General features: G+C 30.1%; 2 protein-coding genes across 2 annotated transcripts; one reads left to right on the top strand and one right to left on the bottom strand.

Annotated features, from left to right (window-relative positions):
* Positions 1-12,849: 12,849 nt before the first annotated feature.
* LOC100792585 (tetratricopeptide repeat protein 1) lies at positions 12,850-18,564 on the top strand. Its single transcript, XM_014779517.3, has 6 exons — positions 12,850-13,313; positions 14,001-14,180; positions 15,640-15,766; positions 16,132-16,233; positions 16,683-16,860; positions 17,897-18,564. Exons 1-5 carry the CDS (start codon positions 13,008-13,010, stop codon positions 16,796-16,798), a joined length of 831 nt encoding a protein of 276 aa, XP_014635003.1. The 5' UTR covers positions 12,850-13,007; the 3' UTR covers positions 16,799-16,860; positions 17,897-18,564.
* Positions 18,565-18,690: 126 nt separating this feature from the next.
* On the bottom strand, positions 18,691-20,232 carry LOC100792059 (protein LATE FLOWERING). Its single transcript, XM_003532255.5, has 2 exons — positions 19,459-20,232; positions 18,691-19,343 (listed from the first exon to the last, which is right to left on the bottom strand). The coding sequence occupies exon 2, from the start codon at positions 19,333-19,335 to the stop codon at positions 18,805-18,807; it is 531 nt and encodes a 176-aa protein (XP_003532303.1). The 5' UTR covers positions 19,336-19,343; positions 19,459-20,232; the 3' UTR covers positions 18,691-18,804.
* Between the last annotated feature and the right edge of the window lie 1,665 nt (positions 20,233-21,897).

The following is a 21,897-nucleotide window of genomic DNA, read 5'->3' as shown; positions in this document are numbered from 1 at the left end:
TTCATACGAAACTTGGAGGAAAATGTATATATATATATATATATATATATATATATTTTTTGGTGGCCATCTGAGCTATAATTTTTAAAATTGAATAACTGTATAATGAATTTTTCTCATAATATTTTCTTATTAATTAAATAAAGAATACTTTTAAGAATCAAATATATTACTTTTTTGTTTAAGACTTTTTATAAAGTATCAGAGGATTGGTAGAATATTATTATAAGAGAATATAGTATTATAAGAAAATGATTCAAGTAAATTCAAGGAAATAGTTGAAGAAAAGTAAGAAAAGGTTTCATATTTATTAAATTATACGTTTGGATTCTTTTTTTTTTTCATTTTAGAATTTCAAAAGCTTTTTATTCCTTAGATTGAGATACTCGTGTTCTTCCTTTAAAATTTTGCCAACAAAAAAGAAAAAAAAGAAGTAATCTGAGTAGGAGTGGTAATGGGACGAGATCAAATAGTGATTTCATTTACTTATTTTTTAATGCTTAAAAATATTGTACTGACATTTTGTGTATGTTATATTAAGATTTTTCGAAAAGATTGTTGTAATAATGATTAAAAAAAAAGAAATATTTATGTAATTTTATGAACTTGTAGCTATATAGAATGTGAGAATGAAACTCAAAGCTTTATTGAGACAGAAGCCGCTAAAAGGAGCATGGCCAACACGGGGCACTCCAAGGTCACTTCCATTAAAGATCAGTGACAGCTAGCTAGATGCATGAATATGGATACACATGCAGCTGCAAAAGACACTACATACTTTCGGTAAATTCTAAATATTTTCAACTGTTATCTTGTAATTAAATTCTCATAATTCATTAAAAAGTTTTATGTTATTAATCAATTAAAAATTATTATTGTTATCATTTTTAAAATGATTATCATAAAAATTAATAAATTTATCCTACAATATAATATATATGTAATTTTTAAAATTTTGTCACTGTAATTTAATTACCTCAATACTAGTGATGAAAATTATTATTAATGTAAACAATTGTCACTGATATGCTTAAATTTTTTGTAGCCTTCTGATTGAATAATATTGTAAAAACAAATACACTATTAGTTGATATATAGACTATTTACAGACAATACATATTTTGTTTTATTAGTAGGAAAACAGGACAAAACAGAGGAAACAAACTAATTTATAAGGAAAGAAGTCCCAGAAGCATCAGCAAAAATTGCATGCTTTTATTGGGGAAGAAGAGACAATATTTTTTGTTAAGAATTATTATATATAAATACACTCAATAATTTTTAATACATTTCTGATGGTGATTTTCAATAATAAAAAAAATATCTATTGATTTTTTAATTAGTACCCTTTAAGGCACATGTTAACAAAATTCAACATAATTTCTGCAAAATATATAGCATATATAGGAAAGAAATCGTGAATAAAAGAGTATAGTCTCAAACTTAAACCAGAAAAAATTGAACATATCAATTGTCAATCCAGTGAGGATGACATTGTTCTTGTGCTTTTGTGTTAGATAACAAAGAAGCATCTCATTTAAGCTGGCTTTTAATTAGTACAAGAAAAGCATCGTGCTAAAAGAGTCATGAGCACTCTTACAAAGTTTCACAATCACAAAGGTTACATCATAAGTCATAACAACTTGGTTAAAAGCTAGTTTCGGACCCTTAACTCGAAAAGTTTGCAACAAGTTTGTGCTTCTCAAATGTTTCTCAGAGAGATAAAAAAAAATAATGCTACAAGGACGATTTCCGGTTAGTTTTGTTGTTTCCTTCATTGCATTCGCTATAATTTTCGTCTTTACACTTTAGTTACTTTAATTTCTTGCTTTTGATTTTCGCGATGTGCAATTCATGTCAAAGCAAAGGGTGTAGGCCATTCCACTGGAGTTTTTCTGCCCCACAGAAAAAGAACAGTGCATCTTGTGTTAGACACATGCACAAGAATCACGAAATCGTTGTTAAATATAATTAAGTTACATGCATTTGATGTAATTATACAGGTAGCAGGTCTGGTACCATTATTAGTAAAACTTTTTGCTGATTAAAAAAAAAACATGATTTGATGTACGACAAGTCCCATTATTCTTATCCTTACCATTCCAATATTGTTTAGTTCAATTCAATTCGGAGTATGAAAGGTGAAAAACTACAACCATGGGGGGCTAGAGAAACTGGAGTTTTGTTATCCTTATAATTAAATATATCAATCTTTTAATATTTTAAAAAAAATTTGGGCTTTAGTTTGTAGTTTGTTTTAAAAAAAGATGAGTAATTTTGGTCCTATAGTTCATTGATAAGAATTTTGAGAGAATCACAACACAAAAGCTTAGCCACCAAATCTTGCACAGTTAGACTTGAATCTTGTGTTACGTATGTTTCAATTTTTGTTTATCCCGGGATTTTGGCTTAGCAAGGCTTCCTTAAGCACTTTAAGTTTTTGTTTCAATTCTCTTTCCAACTTCAACCTCCATTCCTACACGAAAGATTAAAAATACTAAGATAAAACTACAAATAAGATAACTAACTATAAATTTAAGATTTTACAAAACAAAATTAAATTGAGAAAATCACCTCTTAAATAACACACAAATTAAGTATTTTAGGCAATTATCAAATTCTCCCAGACTAAAAATTTTGTTTGTCGTCAAGCAAAAACAACCTAAAACAAAAACTAAAATAAACTAAAAAAAAACTACACTAAACACTAAACATGGGTTGAGATCAATCACATCCTAATCTATCCAAATTAAACATTCAATTTTCATTTCAAAACTTTTCAAGATATGAACCAATGACATGAAGATGGATAGAGAAAGGACTATTAATCGTCTCTGTAACTAAGCTGACCTCTCCCCATAATTAAGGGTTATCATGATCATGAGGCCGGGTCATTTCCCTAAAGATGAATAGAGAAAGGATTAATAGTCTATATATGCAAGTAAGCCTACCCCAACTTCCATCCCATTTGGTTAATATAACTTATCCGTGAAATTGTTATACTTGTGATAACTGATATCACGTAGATATTTTTTTATAGAAGAAATAACACGTAGATAATATTCACTCGAAATAGTAACTTTAAAAAGAAAAAAAAAAGAAAAATAATTTAGGTCTATAATATGTAATATGTAGAAAACATCTGAGCTTTATTTATTTTTTTCTTGTCAAGTTATTGTCTGATTGTGGGAAAATATAGATTTCATTGACAGCTTGGCCTCAACCGACTAAAAATTTTAGCTCATTTATTATCTCCAACAACCTCATCATATAATGCATGCAATTCATTTGTTCTCACAACCTTCATTCGGGTATACATAGTCGCTTCCCATATTCCATAGTATAAATAAAACATGGTTCATTGGATAATGACTAAGAATCTTCATATTTATTCAAAGTTCTAGAGTGATTTTCTCCAATCCCGGAGTTGCAATGAATACATGAATGGTCCAAGCAAAAAGAATAATTTTTAACTCGTTCATGACGAATGGATATTATAGCCATGAATTTAGTTTCTATCTAAAGTCAGAGCACTATATATATACGGACATATGTCAAGGAACATAATTAATTAATTAAGGACACAACTATATTGAAATCTCTTATTTAAATTAACAATTGTATTTACCAATTTATTATGTATGTTTTCTCATATACTTTCGCTTTAATTGTTTACATTAATTAATTAGTCATAATTTTTTTCAGCTACAAGTAATTATTTACGTAATCCATGGTAGAAAAATACTTCCTAAAAGTGGAGTTCTTGTCTTTATCAACACTTGTCTTAATAATGTTGGAAGTTATGTGTCTATTACTAAATACTAATGTTCCAAAGTTCTAATGGTGGCCCAATCAATGTACTTGTCTTAATCAACGCTTGATCATTATATGAAATGTGACACGAAATGCACATTGCCACGAAAAAGAAACGATTACATTTGGAGTTTGAAATTTCACATGATTAGAAAATAAAAATTAAATTAAATTAACAAAAATGCCCAACAATAAATAAATAAATTTAACACAAAAAATATAAGGTTTAAATTATCTTGATCATTTTAACCAAAATGTGTTTTATCATGTAATTTAAGATTGACTTGGTGATAAAAGAAAAAAAAAGGAGGAAGAGACATATTTAAGTTTCCTTACTAAAAAATTAGCAACTAACATTGGTAAAAAAGTTATATACTTTCCAAATATTTCATGCATTATAGTCATATTAAAAATATATAATAACTATAGAAATATAAATTAAAAATAAATAAATTAATCAGAAAATATTTAAAATTTAATAATGTGTTAATACACTTGAGTAAAATTTGAAAAATATAAATTTCAAAAGGCTGTTTAAAATTATTAAAAATATGAGCATAGTTAATTTTAAAAATTATAAAATTTAAATAAAGAGATGTTTTTTTTGTTCTTTAAGGGGTAATAAACAATGTTTTAGTCACTTTCAAAAGAGTGAACTCTAACTTAATATACATGATGGATATTTGGTGGTTTTTCCTAATTACAAAATGAAAATGTAAAATATTTTTTTTAAGTTTCTGAGATACAAATACATTATTAGTTTTATTTAATACTTTTTTTTTATTATATACTAGTAAAATTATTATAATAATTTTTAAGGAATACTACAAAACTATAATTTTAATCCACTTATTCTACATTATATATGTATTTGATACTATTAGTATGCATCAAACAAATTGATACTATTGGTTTCTTGAATAATCTTTAAGGAACGTAAAAATGATTACTTGAATTATTAATTCATTATGATAAAATTCTCCTAAAGTTTTGATATAAATTTGTATTCCTTATAAAATATATATTTTTCACTTCTCCACTCTCCCCCCCCCCCCCCCAATTTAGACATTTTTAATCTTGTAGTGGTTCAATCTCTGCTAATTATGTTGTCATTTAATAGAACGTCAAGGGGTTGGTTGAATAGTGTAAGAAAGGGGTATTGTATCTTACAAGTTACATGTTCCCAAGTGTACTTATATTCTTAAAGTGAGATAAATATAAATAATTATGTAATTGTTATCTGAGTCTTAGATTGGAACATTATCTCTTTCCTCCAAAAAATTTCTATGAAAAAATGTTATATGTATCATTTAATAGAAAATGCAACATTTTTATTATTTGGAGGAATTAAACTCAAGTTTGGTTTATAACATACACACATTACCCAACCTAAACACAGTTAGTAGATAATTTTGACATGAAATACTACAAATGAAACAAAAATAATAATAATAATAATAAAGAATACGGAAAAACTAACTTTAAGTTGACCGAAAAACTTATTTAAACCTTTAAAGTTTTTTACAACTTAAAAATTGTTTCACTCTAGTATTTTATCTGAATATGTATACAAAAATCAATGATTTAGTTAACTACTGAAATTTTCGAACCTTTGGTTTGATTTTTTTAATTAATTGGTTTATCATTTTTTTTTTTCCATTTCGTTTATTTTATTTTTTAAAACCCTCAAATTCTTGTTTATCACTTCAAATCTTTATAAATTAGTAGATTAAATTGTTTTTTATTCAAAAAAACGCTAATTAGAATATCAAATTTTACTCAAAATATTAAAAATATATCAAAAGTTCCCCTGTTTAAACCTTTATTTTTATTTTTTACTTCCCCTCGTTAAATCTTAATCTCACATCTTATAAAATCTTTCAAGTTTATCTAGTTTTCACTTTCCAGTAAACTTATTAGTTATAAACTTTTGAAACGATTTCGTATCTCAATTTTCGTTCAAGTTTGTCAAAAACCCAACAAATATTTGGATTAAAAATAATATTTTAGAAATTAAGAAGAAGAAAATAACGGAGACCAAATTTACTTAATTTTTAAACATAGAAGGTTAAAAAAAATTGAGATAAAAAATTACTCACAATACAAACTAGATTAAATCAACTTTAAAAAGAGGTGAAATTAAACATTTGATGATGATATGAAATTATATGGGGTGAGTTTAGTTGGGTTGACAACTTATAAATCACATACTTGAATTTGATTTATACGTAACAATTCAAGAATTCTTGTCATTAACTAAAATTCCATTGTGATCGAAGCTTTAAAACTAAGTCTTAAATTAAAAATTAGTCTCATAGTTAATTTCAGTCCAAAAGATTGAAACTTGTGATATTATCTTAAAGTTCGGGGGAGAATATCAAAAGCCAAATTAACTACGATAATTTTATTTTTCAAAGAGTGATATATGAAATTATATGACAATATGAGAAATTGGAATTTAAGATTAATGGTCATTTAAATGTATTTTTTAATTGTCAAATTCAAATTCAATTTTATGACTTTTCCTTTTAATATAAATTATATTAACGGGTGAATTCGTCTTTACAAAAATAAGGGTTTATTATTGTTTCAAACCAAAAAATAACATTACTAAAACTAAAATAAAACATCTCATTCCAACTAAAGATACCATTTCATGTCTGAACGTCTTTTTGTTTTCTCTTCTTTGGTATTTGTTACTAAAAATTCGAATTTGTGGTATACTAAAAAAACAATTATTAAAATATTTAAAATTTATCTCTATAAAATTTTGAGTATTTTTTTCATCCTCACAAAATTAAAATATATTACTTTTTGTTTTAAACGTAAATCCAAACCTACAATTTTTAATTTAAATTTAAAAATAATGTATGAGGGTTAAAAACTGTCCAAAACCGCCACAAAATTTTGAATCCTTCTTCGAACCCACATCCCCAATATCACAAATCAAAACCACAACCATTGAATTTGAGACGTGAATACCCTGTTATCGGCCTGGTCATATATAATTTCATTCAATATTTATGAAACCAAATTATACATTGATGTCCCAAAACAAAATAAAGCTTTGATCTGGGTCATTTGATTTTCTTAGTATCCAACTATTTAGGACATCGATCTTTCTCCACTTCGAAAAGTGTCTTATTTGTGTTTGTTTTGCATCGTGTGATGGTTGTCATTCCTTTAGAAATAAATGTAAAATTCATGATTTTGCTTTGGTATTAATAGGAGAGTTTACAAGAAGCAGCAAACCCATAAAACGGCCTATAATGGTTGACTAGTTAGGCTACATTAGTCCATCAAAGCCAACCCGGCATTAAGTTAATTTTACTTATCGAAAGAGATTTATCGTTAATTTAGAAATATTTCAATTTGGCTATTTCCCCTTTTTAAGCCATTTCATGTGTTGGTGTTATTAAGTAATTTCTTTTCAAGTGTTAACTCAATGAGTTCCATTTTTCGAAAAAGTTGTTAGAAGTTGGAAATTAAAATTGAATTGAAGGGTTATTTAAGTAGCTGAAGAATCCAAAAGAGAATCGAAGAAATGGAAATTCTTGAAATTGCTAAGGATTAGATCAAGTGTCTAGTGTAAGATTTAAATAGAAGATTTTTTGTTTGTCAAGATATCCTATGAGCAACATTATGATAATAAAGGAACAGAGTTGGCAACACTGTCGACTGATTGGTACATAGAATAACAATGTAACAGTAATCATTTTTGGCCTTCTAATTAAGGATGAGACAGTGCAGTATAATAACTCACTGGTGTTTTTATACAGTGGGCATATTTGATCATTCAAATGGGTCTGATATATGCTGAATGGGGAATTACATTAGATAACTTCATGAAGGGGATCGGAGTAGGAATTTTCATTATAGTTGCACTATATAACAATGTCCATGGGGTCTGTCATTTCTTTTTCCTTTTTGTTATTTTCTGTTTCTGCTCTTGTTGCTTTGTGGGCAGGATACCCCTTTAATGAGTTTTTTATTTGGCTGATAAACAAAAGTTCTTGACAAACAATAATTTGATTATCTATTTAGAGAATTTGGCATTTAAGATCCTCATACTCCAACTTGAGGGAGAGTATTATAAGATTCTCATGAAGTCACATAATTATAGTGATCATGTAACTATATATATAAAACATGTTAGAAAAATCTCAAGTAATCATGTAATTATATATATTTGCAAATAATATTAATTGATTTTAGGTATAGGATAAGAGAATTTCTTGCAGTAATTCTAAGAGTTTAATTTATTACTCCTATAATTTGTGTATATTCTATCTTTTATTGAATTAAATGGACCGTAAAAGATTAATTAATAGTCATACTCATATTTGATTAATTGAAGGCATATGATATGATAAAGAAACGGATTTACATTTCGAATACAATATACATATAAATCTTAAATTTATTGGAACCTACAACGTACCCACCCCCATCTTAGTCTAATGATTCTTTATTTATTTTTGGCACAGTATGATTCTTTTATTTATTTTAGCTATTGTTAAAAGAAAAAAAAAACATAATTTAATTCGAGGGTTCTAAGTGGCGTGCTACCTTTATTACGACTACTTAATAGAGCTTTTCAACAAAACAATCTCCTTTTAATTTGTCGATGAACGTAGACTTGCATCCTTCACTATTGTTTGTTTGAGTGGCACCTTTTGTTTGTCCAAAAGTGTAATCCCCTGAGAACAAGCACAGCATGCGAAGCCCAACATTCACTACATTCTTAAAAAAAAGTACTAGTATTATTTTTATAGAAAACATGCATTAGACACCTAATGTATTAATCTAGGTTAATATATATATGACTTGCTTCTATTCTAATGTATGCTTTTAGTTGGTTTTCTTCTCATTGTTGCATATATTGCAATCCGACATCTCATGTGGCCTCTGGGTATAGGCGTCATCTTGAATTGTAAGTTTGATTAAGGAAAGACGAAACCACATTTTATTGTGGAGAGATAATTGTTGGTTGCAATTTGCAAGCTATTAGTCTGCCTTGAGAAGGTGTGGGTTCAAAGTCACATTAAATTGTAAGGCTGGCTGATAAATTTAAACAAGAACAGATACACTTGACTAATATTCATAATTTCCAGTCTAATAATCAATGAACATTCGATTTAATGACCTGGCATGCGCAGGGAGACCATAATGTAAAATAAATACCAAATGACTTAATGAATTTATATCCTAAAACCAAATATATATTCTAAAAAGAATTGGTGACATTTAATTTAAAATTTTACCCTTTCTTTCTTTTATGTTTTTTTTAAAAGATCATTAGTGTCTTTCAACTTATCAGATAAGAAATTAATTTCATTTGTAATATGTGATTATTATTAGTCTAAGCAAATTTTACACATGAAAAAATTGAATAGAATTTATCTCACTAACTAAATTTTACACAATTGAGTTTTAATTATACCACTATAGTAATATTATCAATTTTCCTTCCTGCTTTAAACATATTTTTCTTCAAAATTTTAGTATACATGTTGCTTCCCGTGGCCTTTTTTTTTTTTAAAAAAAAAAGGAAATCTATAATTTGTCTTTTTTTAATCAAGAGGGTTACGAGTAACAACCTTAGCCAAAGTAGGTTCCTAAAAGACATAAATCAAAGTCTTTCTTTGAAATATATATATATATATATATATATATATATATATATATATATATATATATATATATATATATATATATATATATATAGAAGAATTAGAGAACTCTATATACATGTTAGAGCTCGTAGATGATGGGGTGGTTAGGGAGCATTGCTAACGTGGAGGCGTGAACATGCAAAGCAATATCCCTTCACAAAACTTCAATTATAAATGATTCTCTCTCTTTCCCATCACATCTTCTCTTCGAAGAAGGCCTTTGGAAAATAATAGAATCAATAGTTGTCTCTTTCTTGCCCAAACATCGTGACTCCAACTCAATCCTACACCTTATCCTTTCCCCAAAAAACATCACATGGTTTATTTATATCTTAAAATGTAACGTATGCATTATTAGCACATGACCTTCTCCATCTCTCTCTCCCTTTGCGTGTTTTTGTCCATTTTAAACGGGTTCTTTTGTGATTGAACATAATCTTTATTCATCAAGGGAGAAATAGAATAGAAGATAGCGTATTTGTTCTATTCTATAACAGCTTCATATTATATATGATGATCAGAATTCAGAAAACCCCATGTTACGTGACTATCTTGGATTTCTATGTCGCCTACATAAACCGACTGCAATCACTTTTTTTCTTTAATGTTCTAAAAATTGGATTGGTCATTGAGGGAAAGAATCAGAACACATGACAACGGCATATTTTTCTTTGTTGCTTTACACAATGAAATACAACTTTGATATAGACATGGTTAATATCTAAAATATACGTTGTGAGAATATTTCATACACGAGATTCTAATAAAATAAAATATGCACATACAACAAAATATTTAAATTGATAATATATTTAATTTTTAAAATAAATTTCTATTTTTTTATGATAATCAGTTTTAAAAAAGAGCAAAAGACATTATTTTTGTTAATATTTTATATTATATTTGAAGTGGACTTTTTCAGAAGTTAAAAACTGAATGTTTTTTTAATAATGCATATTAGCGTGCATCTATCCATATAAAATTATCTTTTCACATGTTTAAGTTGTGTATGTGTCATAAGTATCCAAAATAATAATAAAAAAAATTAATTAGATACATAATAAAAAGTGTAAAACAAGTGTTAGGATGTAAAAAAGTGTTTGATAGGATAACAATTTAAAAGTCTTGCTTATTAAACTAACGAGGGCCTGTTATTCGCACCCCCCCAAAGGAAAATTAATAACTTTTAGTTGTCCCTTACTTGATTGATATACATCACACAAGATACACACCCTTGAATCATAAACCTTTTGGTTTGGTAAAACCTTAATTCTGCAAACAATAAGAGTTTTAATTATAATTGAAGAAACTAGAGTTTATTGCTGTAGCTCTGTCTCGCCATTCTCCTTCTGCAGATCATCCAAGCTTGACACAAAAAAAAAGTGAAACTAAACTGTTTTGAAACCATATCAAGTTGTGTTTCGGGGTTGAGGAATGTTCTTGTTATTTGTTTTACGGAGGTAGCATAATTCTTGGCATCATTTCACATTTTTTTCTTATTGGTTTCATTGCTAACTACATCAAGTGTTGGGAATTTTAATAAACCTTATAAAATAATAAATGAGCACCAAAATACATTAACTTAGATTATCAAGAGGTTTTAAGGAATACCTGGATCCATAGAGTTTGATCAACACGCAGCGGAATCTTACAGCGGTCACGAACAATTGGTTTAATGACCTTCCTCAATCAAATCACTTTCTTCCTTATGGAACCTTCATTTTCTCTTCAAATAGAGAGGAGAGAAACTGTTTCTTGATTTGGTGTCTTGGGGGACTTTTGTTTTAACCTATTAGGATTCACATTATCCCCTAATGGATCAAACTGGTTTCCGCTTATTAAGTTCATATCAATTTTTTATTGGACAGTCTAATGGACTTATTGAATTAGATCACTTTATATTAAACTTATCTAAATATAAATAACTAATCTAAATATTATAATATGTAGCTTATATTAATTAGTTAGGAATTATAAAATTCCTAACAATAAGTTCCCTGAGCATTAATCTACCGCTATGATCAGTTATAATAGAAAGTTGTCTATAAATTTTTCCATTGTAGGCTATATTTTCTTGCTCATAAGGTCTAATTTAAGATTTTAGATAACACTTTTTGTGGGTATATTGAATTTCAGGTGCTGCAGTAGTATTTATGCAGAATGGAGGGCTTTTTTGCTATAAATGTTGATGTCATATTGTATCCTCTTCTTTTGTGAATTGGTGAATCCTTGGTGAATTTGTGTGTGTGTGTTTATGTATTAATTTTTTTATCGACGGTGCACATTTACGTTTAGTTGGGATATTTCTTGGATAGTTGCTTCGTGCACCTTCAATTTTAATTCCTACATCCTTTTAAGCTCCAGGAACACCTATTAAAGAATTTAAATTACATTCTGGAAAGGCTTTTCTAGAATGTAATTTTTTACATTTTTACATTTCAGAAATGCGTTTCTGGAATGTAACTTTACATTTCAGATTAGGTGCAGGAAATAATTTGTAAGGTGCAAAAAGTAATTGCCTATTTTTTAATGTTTGTTTGTGAGTTTATGTTTGGGTGGTCAGTGACCCAATTTTAGTTAAGGATTGGTTTGGATGCAATTCCTTTATCAAGCTCCCTTGGGCTTTGGGTTGGAAAGCTAGAAAATGGCTTTGCTTTACATGAATTGAGCTACTTTTTTTAATTCAGTTTTTTATTTTTTTTTATTTCAGTAGAATATTTACATTTTGAGTTATTGTAACCTTTTGCTTCATCTTTTTTCATTTTTAATCAAAATATTGTTTAAATGCTAGCTTTTTTCATGTTATGCATGTTTGACTTAATTTTTAAGACATCTTTCTTATAAACAATATTTTTTTACTTTGAATGATATAAAGAATCTTTTTCATAACTTATAATATTGTTTTGAATACAGCATAGGTTGATCTTGATAGGCATGTCATGTTTAAATGACGAGAATGATACACACGATATGGTGATGCAATTTTCATCCAATAATAATTAATTAATATTTATCTATCATTTTTAATATCTTAAGTATCAAATTAAATTTCAATATTTTTTAAAATATTATCAACAGTTAAAAACAATTTTATATCACAATATAAATTATTTATCATAAATTTATATATGAAGAAGTATTTATTTTTAATAAATTTTAATTTTATAAAATAAAATATTTATTACTGCTAAAATAAATATTTAGTGTGCAATGCACAATCTAAATTCTGCATAGATGTTATTTTCCTTAAGTTTTCGTTTTTTTTTATCTTTCTTAATTTTTTTTTTAGAAAAGACTAAGCTAATGCGTGGTGCAAGGTGTAAGTTTAAAAAAAAAAAAAGTTTCAAGCTCAACCACACAAGTTTAATTTAAAAGAGAAAAGAAAAAAAAAATCACCAAAGGGTGCGTTCTGTTGTCGGTCATTCTAGAAACACCCCATAAGTATTTGGGAAGCTCATACATTTCTTCTACGCCCGAGAATCGCATTTTTGTATTTCGTGCATCGAAACTTTCCAGAAGATGGTGGTGATAGAGCAGGAAGAGAGCGAGCATCGAAACGCGAACCCCTCCAACGACGCTTCCGACGGCTTCGAAACCGCCAGCGACACCGATCTCGCCAGTGACGGCGACGACGGTGGAGCCGGCAGCCCGGAAGAACAGAATCACATCGAACAGAGTCATACCGAACAGAATCACACCGAACAGAGTCACACCGAGAAACACCAGCAGCAGCAGCAGACGGAGCAAGAGCCGGAACACGATGATCCTCAGAGCACCGAATCATCTGAGAATAATGCGTTGATCAATGAAGAAGAGTCGAGACAGGTTTGGTTTCGAAATTAAGGGTTTTGTGATTAGGTCTTTCTGATTGCTACAATATTTTTTTCTGCAGTTATGTTTTTTTTCTTGTTGTATAATGAATTTAATTGGAATGCTATAACCTTTTTTTGGCCACGTATTGGATTGCCACACTTATGCTAAGGTTATTGATTTTTGTAATATTAATTACTTTAAACATTATATCTAGATTAATTTCTAGTTAGTTCACAGCAGAAAAGGATTGTATAATGAGAAATGCTAGGTATTAGTAATATACTGACATTCTTTATTATTAGTTGAAATTTATTTAGAATCACAAAACTGTGGAGGACTCACTCCTTATTTAGTGAGTTTCAGCTTATGATTTTGCAGTTTCTAATAAATTTTAACCTAAGAGTAGAGAACATGATACGAGTGTGTTAGAGAATGTGTAGTGTAGCTAGCACTCCTCTTGTATAATACTTGGCTCATGTGGCTGATTGTGTGACTAATTACTTATTAGCGTGTTATATTCTATGGTTAAAATTTTGGGGCACCATGGGTTGTGTGCAGACTGCAGAGAAAATTTTTGTATTTTGATATTTAGACACCAAGATTCATCAAACTTTGAAATTGGTATATACCTGCATATTAAATTATTAATCCCTTTGTGCATGTAAATAGAATATTGAGTTTTATTCGATTATGTGACAGAAAGCATTGGATCAAGCAAATGAAGCAAAGGTAGAAGGGAATAAGCTTTTTGTAGAAGGGAAGTATGAAGAGGCATTATTACAGTATGAACTTGCTTTACAAGTAGCATCTGACATGCCTTCATCTGTGGAAATACGGTCAATATGCCATTCAAACCGTGGTGTGTGCTTTCTGAAACTGGTATGGTCTTCTTTTATGCTGTTAATGAGGTTATGTTCTTCCACACATGTCTACCAGATGAACTATAGATCTCAAAATGATGCTTAATGGCTTATGCATAGTGATCTAGCTTGGTCCTTGGCCTTTCTCTGTTTCCATTCACTTCAGAATTCTGAATTATTGGTTGAAATTCAAAGTTGGGTTTATTTTGTGTTACATACTGTTCTTGAAGAATACCAATTACATAACTAAAAATTTAGTTTTGGTTTTGGTTAAAAATTATTATTTGCTCAATATAAAATATCAGTAGTTTTAAAACTTAAATTAAATAAATGATGGAGAAAAGAGAGGGAAAGTACAACCATGGGGAGGATAAGACATCCTGAAAACCATAAAAGCTGAGATGTAACTAAAACTGTGAAAAAGTAAAGCATGCTGCCAAGCTACCTGCATACCAGAAATTTATATTTCCTAGAAATAGCCATGGGCAGCAGGACTGAGTAGGGAAGCTTAAACTTAATACTCATAGCAAGTTTAAGGGAAATGAGACCCTTAGAAATGCAAGAAATATATGTCCCAACCATAAGCAATTTCACATGTTTTAAAACCAGTTAAACATTTTGGGTGCTTTTCCACAAACTCTGAGACATCATTTCCTCCAACATGTTTTTGGGGGGTCTACTGGAGTAAGGGCTCACAGATGGCAGTGCTGGTGGATAGCGTTAACCTGGACTATATGGCAGCATAGGAATGGGATAGTTTTCTCAAATGATAGCTTTAATGGCAGCAAATTGATGGACGATGGAATCTTCCTGTGCTGGTCATGGCTTAAGAATTTGGAAAGGGTTTTGGAATTCACTTTAATCAATGGTCGAGTAATTTGAGAGGGATTTTGTAATCAGGGGAGGGAAGCAGACATAGGATCTGGGTAGATTATAGCTTACAATATGAGCAGTTTTATGGTTTTCTAATTCTACTTCTAAAGCCTGTATTAGGAAACCATATTTCTGCTAAGCTCAAAAATCATTTGTACTTTTCAGTACCCCTGGTACTGTTATATATATAATATTTTATCTTTGCTGATAAAAAAAAAACAGTTAAACATTGGTTGATAGCATCAACCATGTTTCTTGCAGTGTTCAAATTTGAGGATAGATACTAATTTGCGAAAATTAGCTTGGGTATGTACATATTTATTAGTCTCCAATGTAATAAATCTGAGCAATACCTGATCCCAATCTGCTTCAATAAAAAACGGCTCTGCTAAAGAAAACTGCAAAAGACAATAAGGATTAAAGCTAGATACTTTATTCTTGTATTTTTACCTTTGTTTCAATTTTTTAATAATATATGTAGACATTTTGATCATTTTTATCCCATGTAAAGCTACTATGGGATCTATGCTTACGTCTTTCTTGTGCCCCATTTGTTATGTTTGCTTGCTTTTCTTTAACATGTCAAATACTCAAATATACCACAGGAAAAATATGACAACACAATTAAAGAATGCACAAAAGCATTAGAACTGAATCCTGTGTACGTTAAAGCTTTGGTAAGAAGAGGAGAAGCTCATGAAAAGCTTGAGCATTTTGACAAGGCTATTGATGGTGAGTTCAAAGTTTATTATAGGGTGGAGGGTAATTGTACCAACCTCTGAGGTTTGCACTTATCAAATCTAGCACTGTTTGTCCCTTGCTTTATGTCCTACCTTATGTAGGGTTTTTACTCTATTGTTCTTTGTAATTAACAAAGGGAGGTGTAATTTCTCGAATAAGAAAATGTGTCAAGCTTAATGAGTACACACCTAAGGGAGGTTATTGTAATTATCTCTTTATTTTGGCTCTTAATGTATAAGTTCACAACTGTGTATTTAGCACACTAATAGCATTCTGATTCTTACGAACTTTCATCTTCATGCATAACCAGCTCTTTACACTTCACCTTTTTTTTTTTTATAAAAAATAATTGACAGATATGAAAAAGATCTTAGAAATTGATCCCTCAAATGATCAAGCTAGGAAAACCATTCGGCGGCTAGAGACCCTTGCTGCAGAAAAAAGGGAAAAGATGATTGGTGAGTTTTTTTTTTTGTCTTTCTCTTGTTTTTTAATATTTATAGTTTTTTTGTGTGGTGGTGCATCAGCTTTCTTTCTTTGTCTTACCTGTATTATTATTATTATTATTTTGTGTTTATTTTTTGCCTATCAACTTGCACTTGCCACAAAACTAGATGGCTTGATCCCCTAGATATCTCTCCCGTCTCTTCTGCTTTTTTTTCCCTTCTAATCTCAGTCATGTACCGAGAACTGTAAAGATCATGTGTTTTAACACATCTAGTTATGTGTCCATTCTTGTTCTGGGCAAACATAGATCAATATTTACTATTCTGTTTCATAAAGGCAAACATATATCGTGAATAGTTCATAGCGGGGTGTGCAGATATACTTTATTTTTGTGACTAGTGATATTGAGTATAATTTACTATCATCATTTGCTTAGATAGAGAAGTGTTTCTTGATGCAGCACAAGTGAAAGACATGGGCAATTCTTTCCTGCGCTACCTTGGGCTGAAGGAAAACAACTTTAAAGCAGTCAAAGATCCAAACACTGGTTCCTATTCTATCTCATTCCAACGTTGATTTATGTAGAGCAAAGTCATAAACAGCAGTAAGCAAGAAAGAGGCAGTCTAAAGTGATACAGGTTTGAGACTCAGTTATGCATGCTGGTTATTTGGAAACTTGGAATGTTAGTTATGTATGAGAACTAGGGATGTAATTTCATTTCCTTTGAAAGGGTATTTGTTAATTGATTTATCATGTGAAGAGGATTGATAATGAGTAAAGTCTATAACAATCTCTTTTAACATTTAAACTGCACTAAGGCTTCAGAACCCATGTCAATTGTTTTGATCTTTTGAAAAATACTACCTCCGTCCCTATTTATAAGATGTTGACTAATTTATGCATATTAAGAAAATTGTTTAATTTAGGTATCAACATTAAATTTGTCTGTAATTGTAATATTTTTCCAACTTTGCCCTTAACATTATTGGGAGCCTATTCATCTTCTCCAATCTTCATAGGTGAGAGAAAGAGACAATTCAGATTTGCATTCGATTTTGGATTAAAATAAATAAGGGTATTTTAGTAAAAAATTAATTAATGCACAAGATAATTGAAATGAAGTCTTATAAAAAGGGACAAGAAAATTTCAAAACTATGTCTTATAAATAGGGACAGAAGTAGTATATAGTTTAACTGCATGATTCCATTGGCTTTTGAGAAATACTAGCAACACCTTTCACAGTCTTTTTAACACTATTATCAAATGAAATTCTAGCTAGCCTCACTGATAATGAGTGGTCCCAGGTTATCTAGTTGGACCAACATGCGATTTCACTTAATAATGGACAAAGTGTTGAAAAGAGTGTGTAAGATTGTATTGTTAGCATTCCTCTTGGCTTGTAATGTTCTCTAATTTAGCTGTTTTTCCCCCCTTGATGCTTAAGGGTGCACTTGTTTGAAGACATTTTTTTAATCCTCATAAAAATCAAAACCTTTAATGTCATTTTATTTTCACTCCCCTCAATTTTTCATCTCCTCAAACCAATACACTCTAAATATTATTTGCATCATTACATTTATGATGTCACTGACCAAATCAGTCAGGTACTTCATATGCTATAGCTTTCAAGATAATGGGTCTCTAATTCACTGTCATACGATTTGTTTTCTAGGTAATGTTGGAACTCTGAGTTAATGAAGTACTAAGTGAGTTGAGCATTGTTGGATGGATGTCAAGGTGTTTTAATCACGTGGAAGTGCACTCATGAAAGTTGATTGGAATTTGTAAACCTTTTTGGGTTGTACAATGCTGTTTTTCTATCATCAGCTCATTCTGCATCAGCTTCACTACTGAATATGATGCGCATTTTAGCAATTTTTAGTATAGTCATGTGATCCATACATATATTGGCTGGTACTTTGATGTTTATAAGTTTTGGAATTATACATGATATGTGATTGTCAAAACTTAGAGCATTTATAATTTTTTTTTTTTGCTTCTGCTATTTCTGAGTTGCTATCATATGTGGAATTGGTCTTTAGCAAACTGCAGTACTACAAAAACTAGTGCTTTATACTGGTTATTCACTGAAGTGGAGCAGCAAGTTGTGAGCTCTAAAGATGCTGTCCCTCCATTAATTTAGAAGAATCTGCTAGTCTGGTTTTATGTTGTGGGCGGCTGAAGGTGTGTTACAGAATAAGAGGTATGTTTTGGTTGCGAGGCTTTCAGGTCATTGAAGTGAGTTTGCTGTTTTAGTCTCAAAGCAACCTGAATATTTGTTAGATATATGGATGTACCTGTTCAGTTTTAGAAAGTGAAAGTGAACAAAAAAATTATATATGTATTCATCTCAATCATCATATGTTTTAATTTAGAAGTTCACTTTTTATTCATCACTTCATGCAATAATAACCAAAGTAAAAGGAGGGCTTTTGCTTTGGAAGTGAGGTATAAATATGAATCCGAAAAATGAAAACCATTATTCCATACCAAGACTAACACACTCAGTTGGCCTAAAAAACTAGTCCTGCAATTCCCTAGCTCAAAGAAAAATCCACCTTCTCATTTCCAGTTTATACATTACAAATGGAGAGATAAATCAAGCTTTTGATCTTTCTCTGTACCATTATTCCAAATTCCAAGATTTTGATTGTTACTTAACAATTGCATATGTTGAGATGTGTCCCCCCAGCAGAAGGTAGAGCTCTTCCCATCATCATGAAGCCTGTTTTTTGAACTTCCCCTGTAAAATAGTGCATTGCCAAATCTAGGTGCACCATTTGATCCAAATTGTTCTGAAATTTGATGACTTGGCAGATGAGGGAGTCTTGCTGCATGGGCAGTGATGAACATTGCAGGATTTAAAATGCCTAGATGGGTTGGAGCAAAAACCATAGGGGTTGGCAGTGGGGAAGGGAAGGAAACACATGAGTGCTCAGAAGCCTTCTTGGCCTTCCTTGCAGCTGTTCTTTCTTTCTTGTGAGCATTTTGGTGTCCTCCTAAAGCTTGAGAACTGTAAAACTTCCTTGAACAGAATAGACATGGAAAAACTCTTGATGAATCTTCTCTTTGGCTTTCTCCAACTTTGGCTACCTTTACGTCATCTTCCATCTATATACCTGAAATCCCAGAAAGCAAGCAATTGAAAGGTGAAACATAATTCACGTCAGTATTTGTACATTTTATATTGAAAACTAGACGTGTTAGAAACTATATGTTAGCACACCATTTTACCTGGGGAATATCAGAACAAATGGTACAACAGTGTAACAGAGGAGAGAGTAGAATGGGAAGAGGGGAATTTAAAAAGCAGGGAACAGATTATGAGTTTGGATCTTGTAGTCTCAACTGATCAAAGAAAGAGTTGAAAGGAGGTGTAAAAGGTCTCTGAGTAGAATCATAAATATAGAGCAAGAGACAGTGGTGAGGTGAGGTGTATGGGCTTGGGAACGGAACAGAACAGGAGAGATAAGATGAGAGAGATTCCATTTTCCAAACCTAACATTTCCTCATACCGATCACTTTCTTCACCATAAACATGCACAAACCTTTTGGAGGACAGTTCCCCACTTGTCTGACGACGTGGTGGTTTATGAGCACTTTGTGTCACTGTGTTTTGGGTTTTTACTCTCGCTCCAGATTTCTTTTGTCGCATATACGGCTTTAGACATGAAACTAATCTTCATCGGGACTTGTCCCGTTACTTATCACACGTAATAGTAATTTTGAAACTTCTAAAGTTTTGTGTGTGTTGATGTTTAGTGTACAAGTTTTAAATTTATTAAATGTTATTAAAGAATATATGTGAATATATTTCCGGATTCGAACCCATGATCAACAGGTCACCAAGGCACAACTTTACCGCTGTACCAGGGCTCGCCCTTATATGTGAAGATATAAATAAATTAATATAATTGGAAAACTATATTCACCACCTAAGATCCTTCCAAATGATTTAGACTCTCCCGCCTCTAGTTCTTAAACAAGCATTCACCTACCTTGTTTAATCGATTGATACAAACTCCTTGTTTTTGTTTAATTAAGTGACTTGTTTAATAAAAAAATTTGTTATTTTTAGAGGAGACTGGTAATTGGGGACAGATTAAAATGGATGCATAAATTTTAAAAGGTTATTTTTATGTCAAAAAGGTGATGATTGTTTTTAACATGCTAAGAGGTGTGTGTTATGTAAAAAGATCTCAAGAGAGGTCGACTTACATAACATCTTGTAAGTACTATGATTTTCAATTTGATTTGGAGTTTCGTCTTGATAATATACGTCATCTTCTAATGTATTTAAGGACGTAAATGTGGGCAATGATATATTCATGAGATGTGTGAAAGTGTGAGAGTAGCAGCAGTAAGATGAGGAGATTGATGTCTCCAATGGCCAACATGGAAGAGGATTAATGAATGCACTCTCATGTCTGGTACTGTGTGCACGTTGCTTAAATAGCAGCATTCCATATGATATGATGCATGCATACTCTGAGCCTTCTCGTCGTTTCCCAATACGCACTACTGTTTGTAATAAGTAACTCTAAGGTATCGTTTAATACAGCAAAAAGTAATAAAAATTGAAATTAAAATCAAAGTTTTTAATTAAAATAGAAAGTCAAAATGTGATATCTATATCAAATTTTAAAGTTTTTTTTTTCATTTTTTCTCCCCCACAGAATGTTCCCTGAAGGAGCTTTCTTTGGTTTGGAAAATGAAGCTAAAGAAGAGAAGAAAAATTAAGATAATTTTTATGTTATTAGGTTGAAGAGAAAATGTTTCTTTTTTATTTTCTTGTTTGATTGCGTAAAAAATTGAAGAAAAGAAAATTTATATATGTTCAATTATACAAATATCCTTAATAAAAAATGAAGTATATAAAATAGAAACAAGCTTAATATGATATTTTTATTACACGATAATAATAAAAAAAATATCTTTCACTTCAGAAAGGACTGACGGACAAAACACCGGAGTCCATTTGCTTTTCTATACATCTTTCCTATTAGTCCTGATACCAAAGGAAAGAAGAGCATGAAATTGCATTTCTTTCTTTCTTGCTCGGATTTTTTTTCAAATAATGGATAATTTTTATTCAAAATTACGAAATTAAATATTTTTTAAATGCATATCTTAAAACACGACTTTTATTTTATTTTTAATACAATTGAAACTATTTTAAATTCATTAGTTTTTTTTTAAAAAAAAAGAAAAAAAAACATAAAGATATAGAGAAGTGGCAATTTGAATCACAACTTTGGGTAAACATAATTAAAAAAAAAATATAAATTATACATTTAATCCTTGAATTTTTTGAGTTTTTATTTTTTTCATGAAAAAAATATTGACCAATCTTAATTTTTAATTCTTAATGTTTTGGTATATAAATTATTTTAATCCTTAATGTTGGAGCTAAAGGATGATGTGACGTTATTTTGATTATTACTAAATTATGATTAGTGGTAATTTATTTTCTGGCGGCTAAACTCAACGTCCGAAGGAGATTTTCTGATATCACACGGCTTTAGCAAACCTCGCAAAGGTGGACCTGTGGTTTGGTTGCGATGTGTTGTGGATCAACGCCCAATCCCTATTGTGTGACCACAGTAGTAGTTCTTCTTATGTTATAACTAAAAATGTATATTTAATTAAAAATAAAAACTTCATTAAAAAGGA

The sequence above is a fragment of the Glycine max genome, chromosome 8, assembly GCF_000004515.6.
Source record: "Glycine max cultivar Williams 82 chromosome 8, Glycine_max_v4.0, whole genome shotgun sequence".
NCBI lineage: Eukaryota > Viridiplantae > Streptophyta > Magnoliopsida > Fabales > Fabaceae > Glycine > Glycine max.
This window is presented reverse-complemented; position numbering and strand designations above follow the sequence as displayed.

Bases quoted from the DNA above. Each gene is read 5' to 3' on its own strand.
- LOC100792585 (XM_014779517.3), top strand. From the start codon at position 13,008: ATGGTGGTGATAGAGCAGGAAGAGAGCGAGCATCGAAACGCGAACCCC. The intron at 14,181-15,639 runs GTATGGTCTTCT...AATATACCACAG, and splicing joins GTGTGTGCTTTCTGAAACTG to GAAAAATATGACAACACAAT. The intron at 15,767-16,131 runs GTGAGTTCAAAG...AATAATTGACAG, and splicing joins TTTTGACAAGGCTATTGATG to ATATGAAAAAGATCTTAGAA.
- LOC100792059 (XM_003532255.5), bottom strand. From the start codon at position 19,335: ATGGAAGATGACGTAAAGGTAGCCAAAGTTGGAGAAAGCCAAAGAGAA.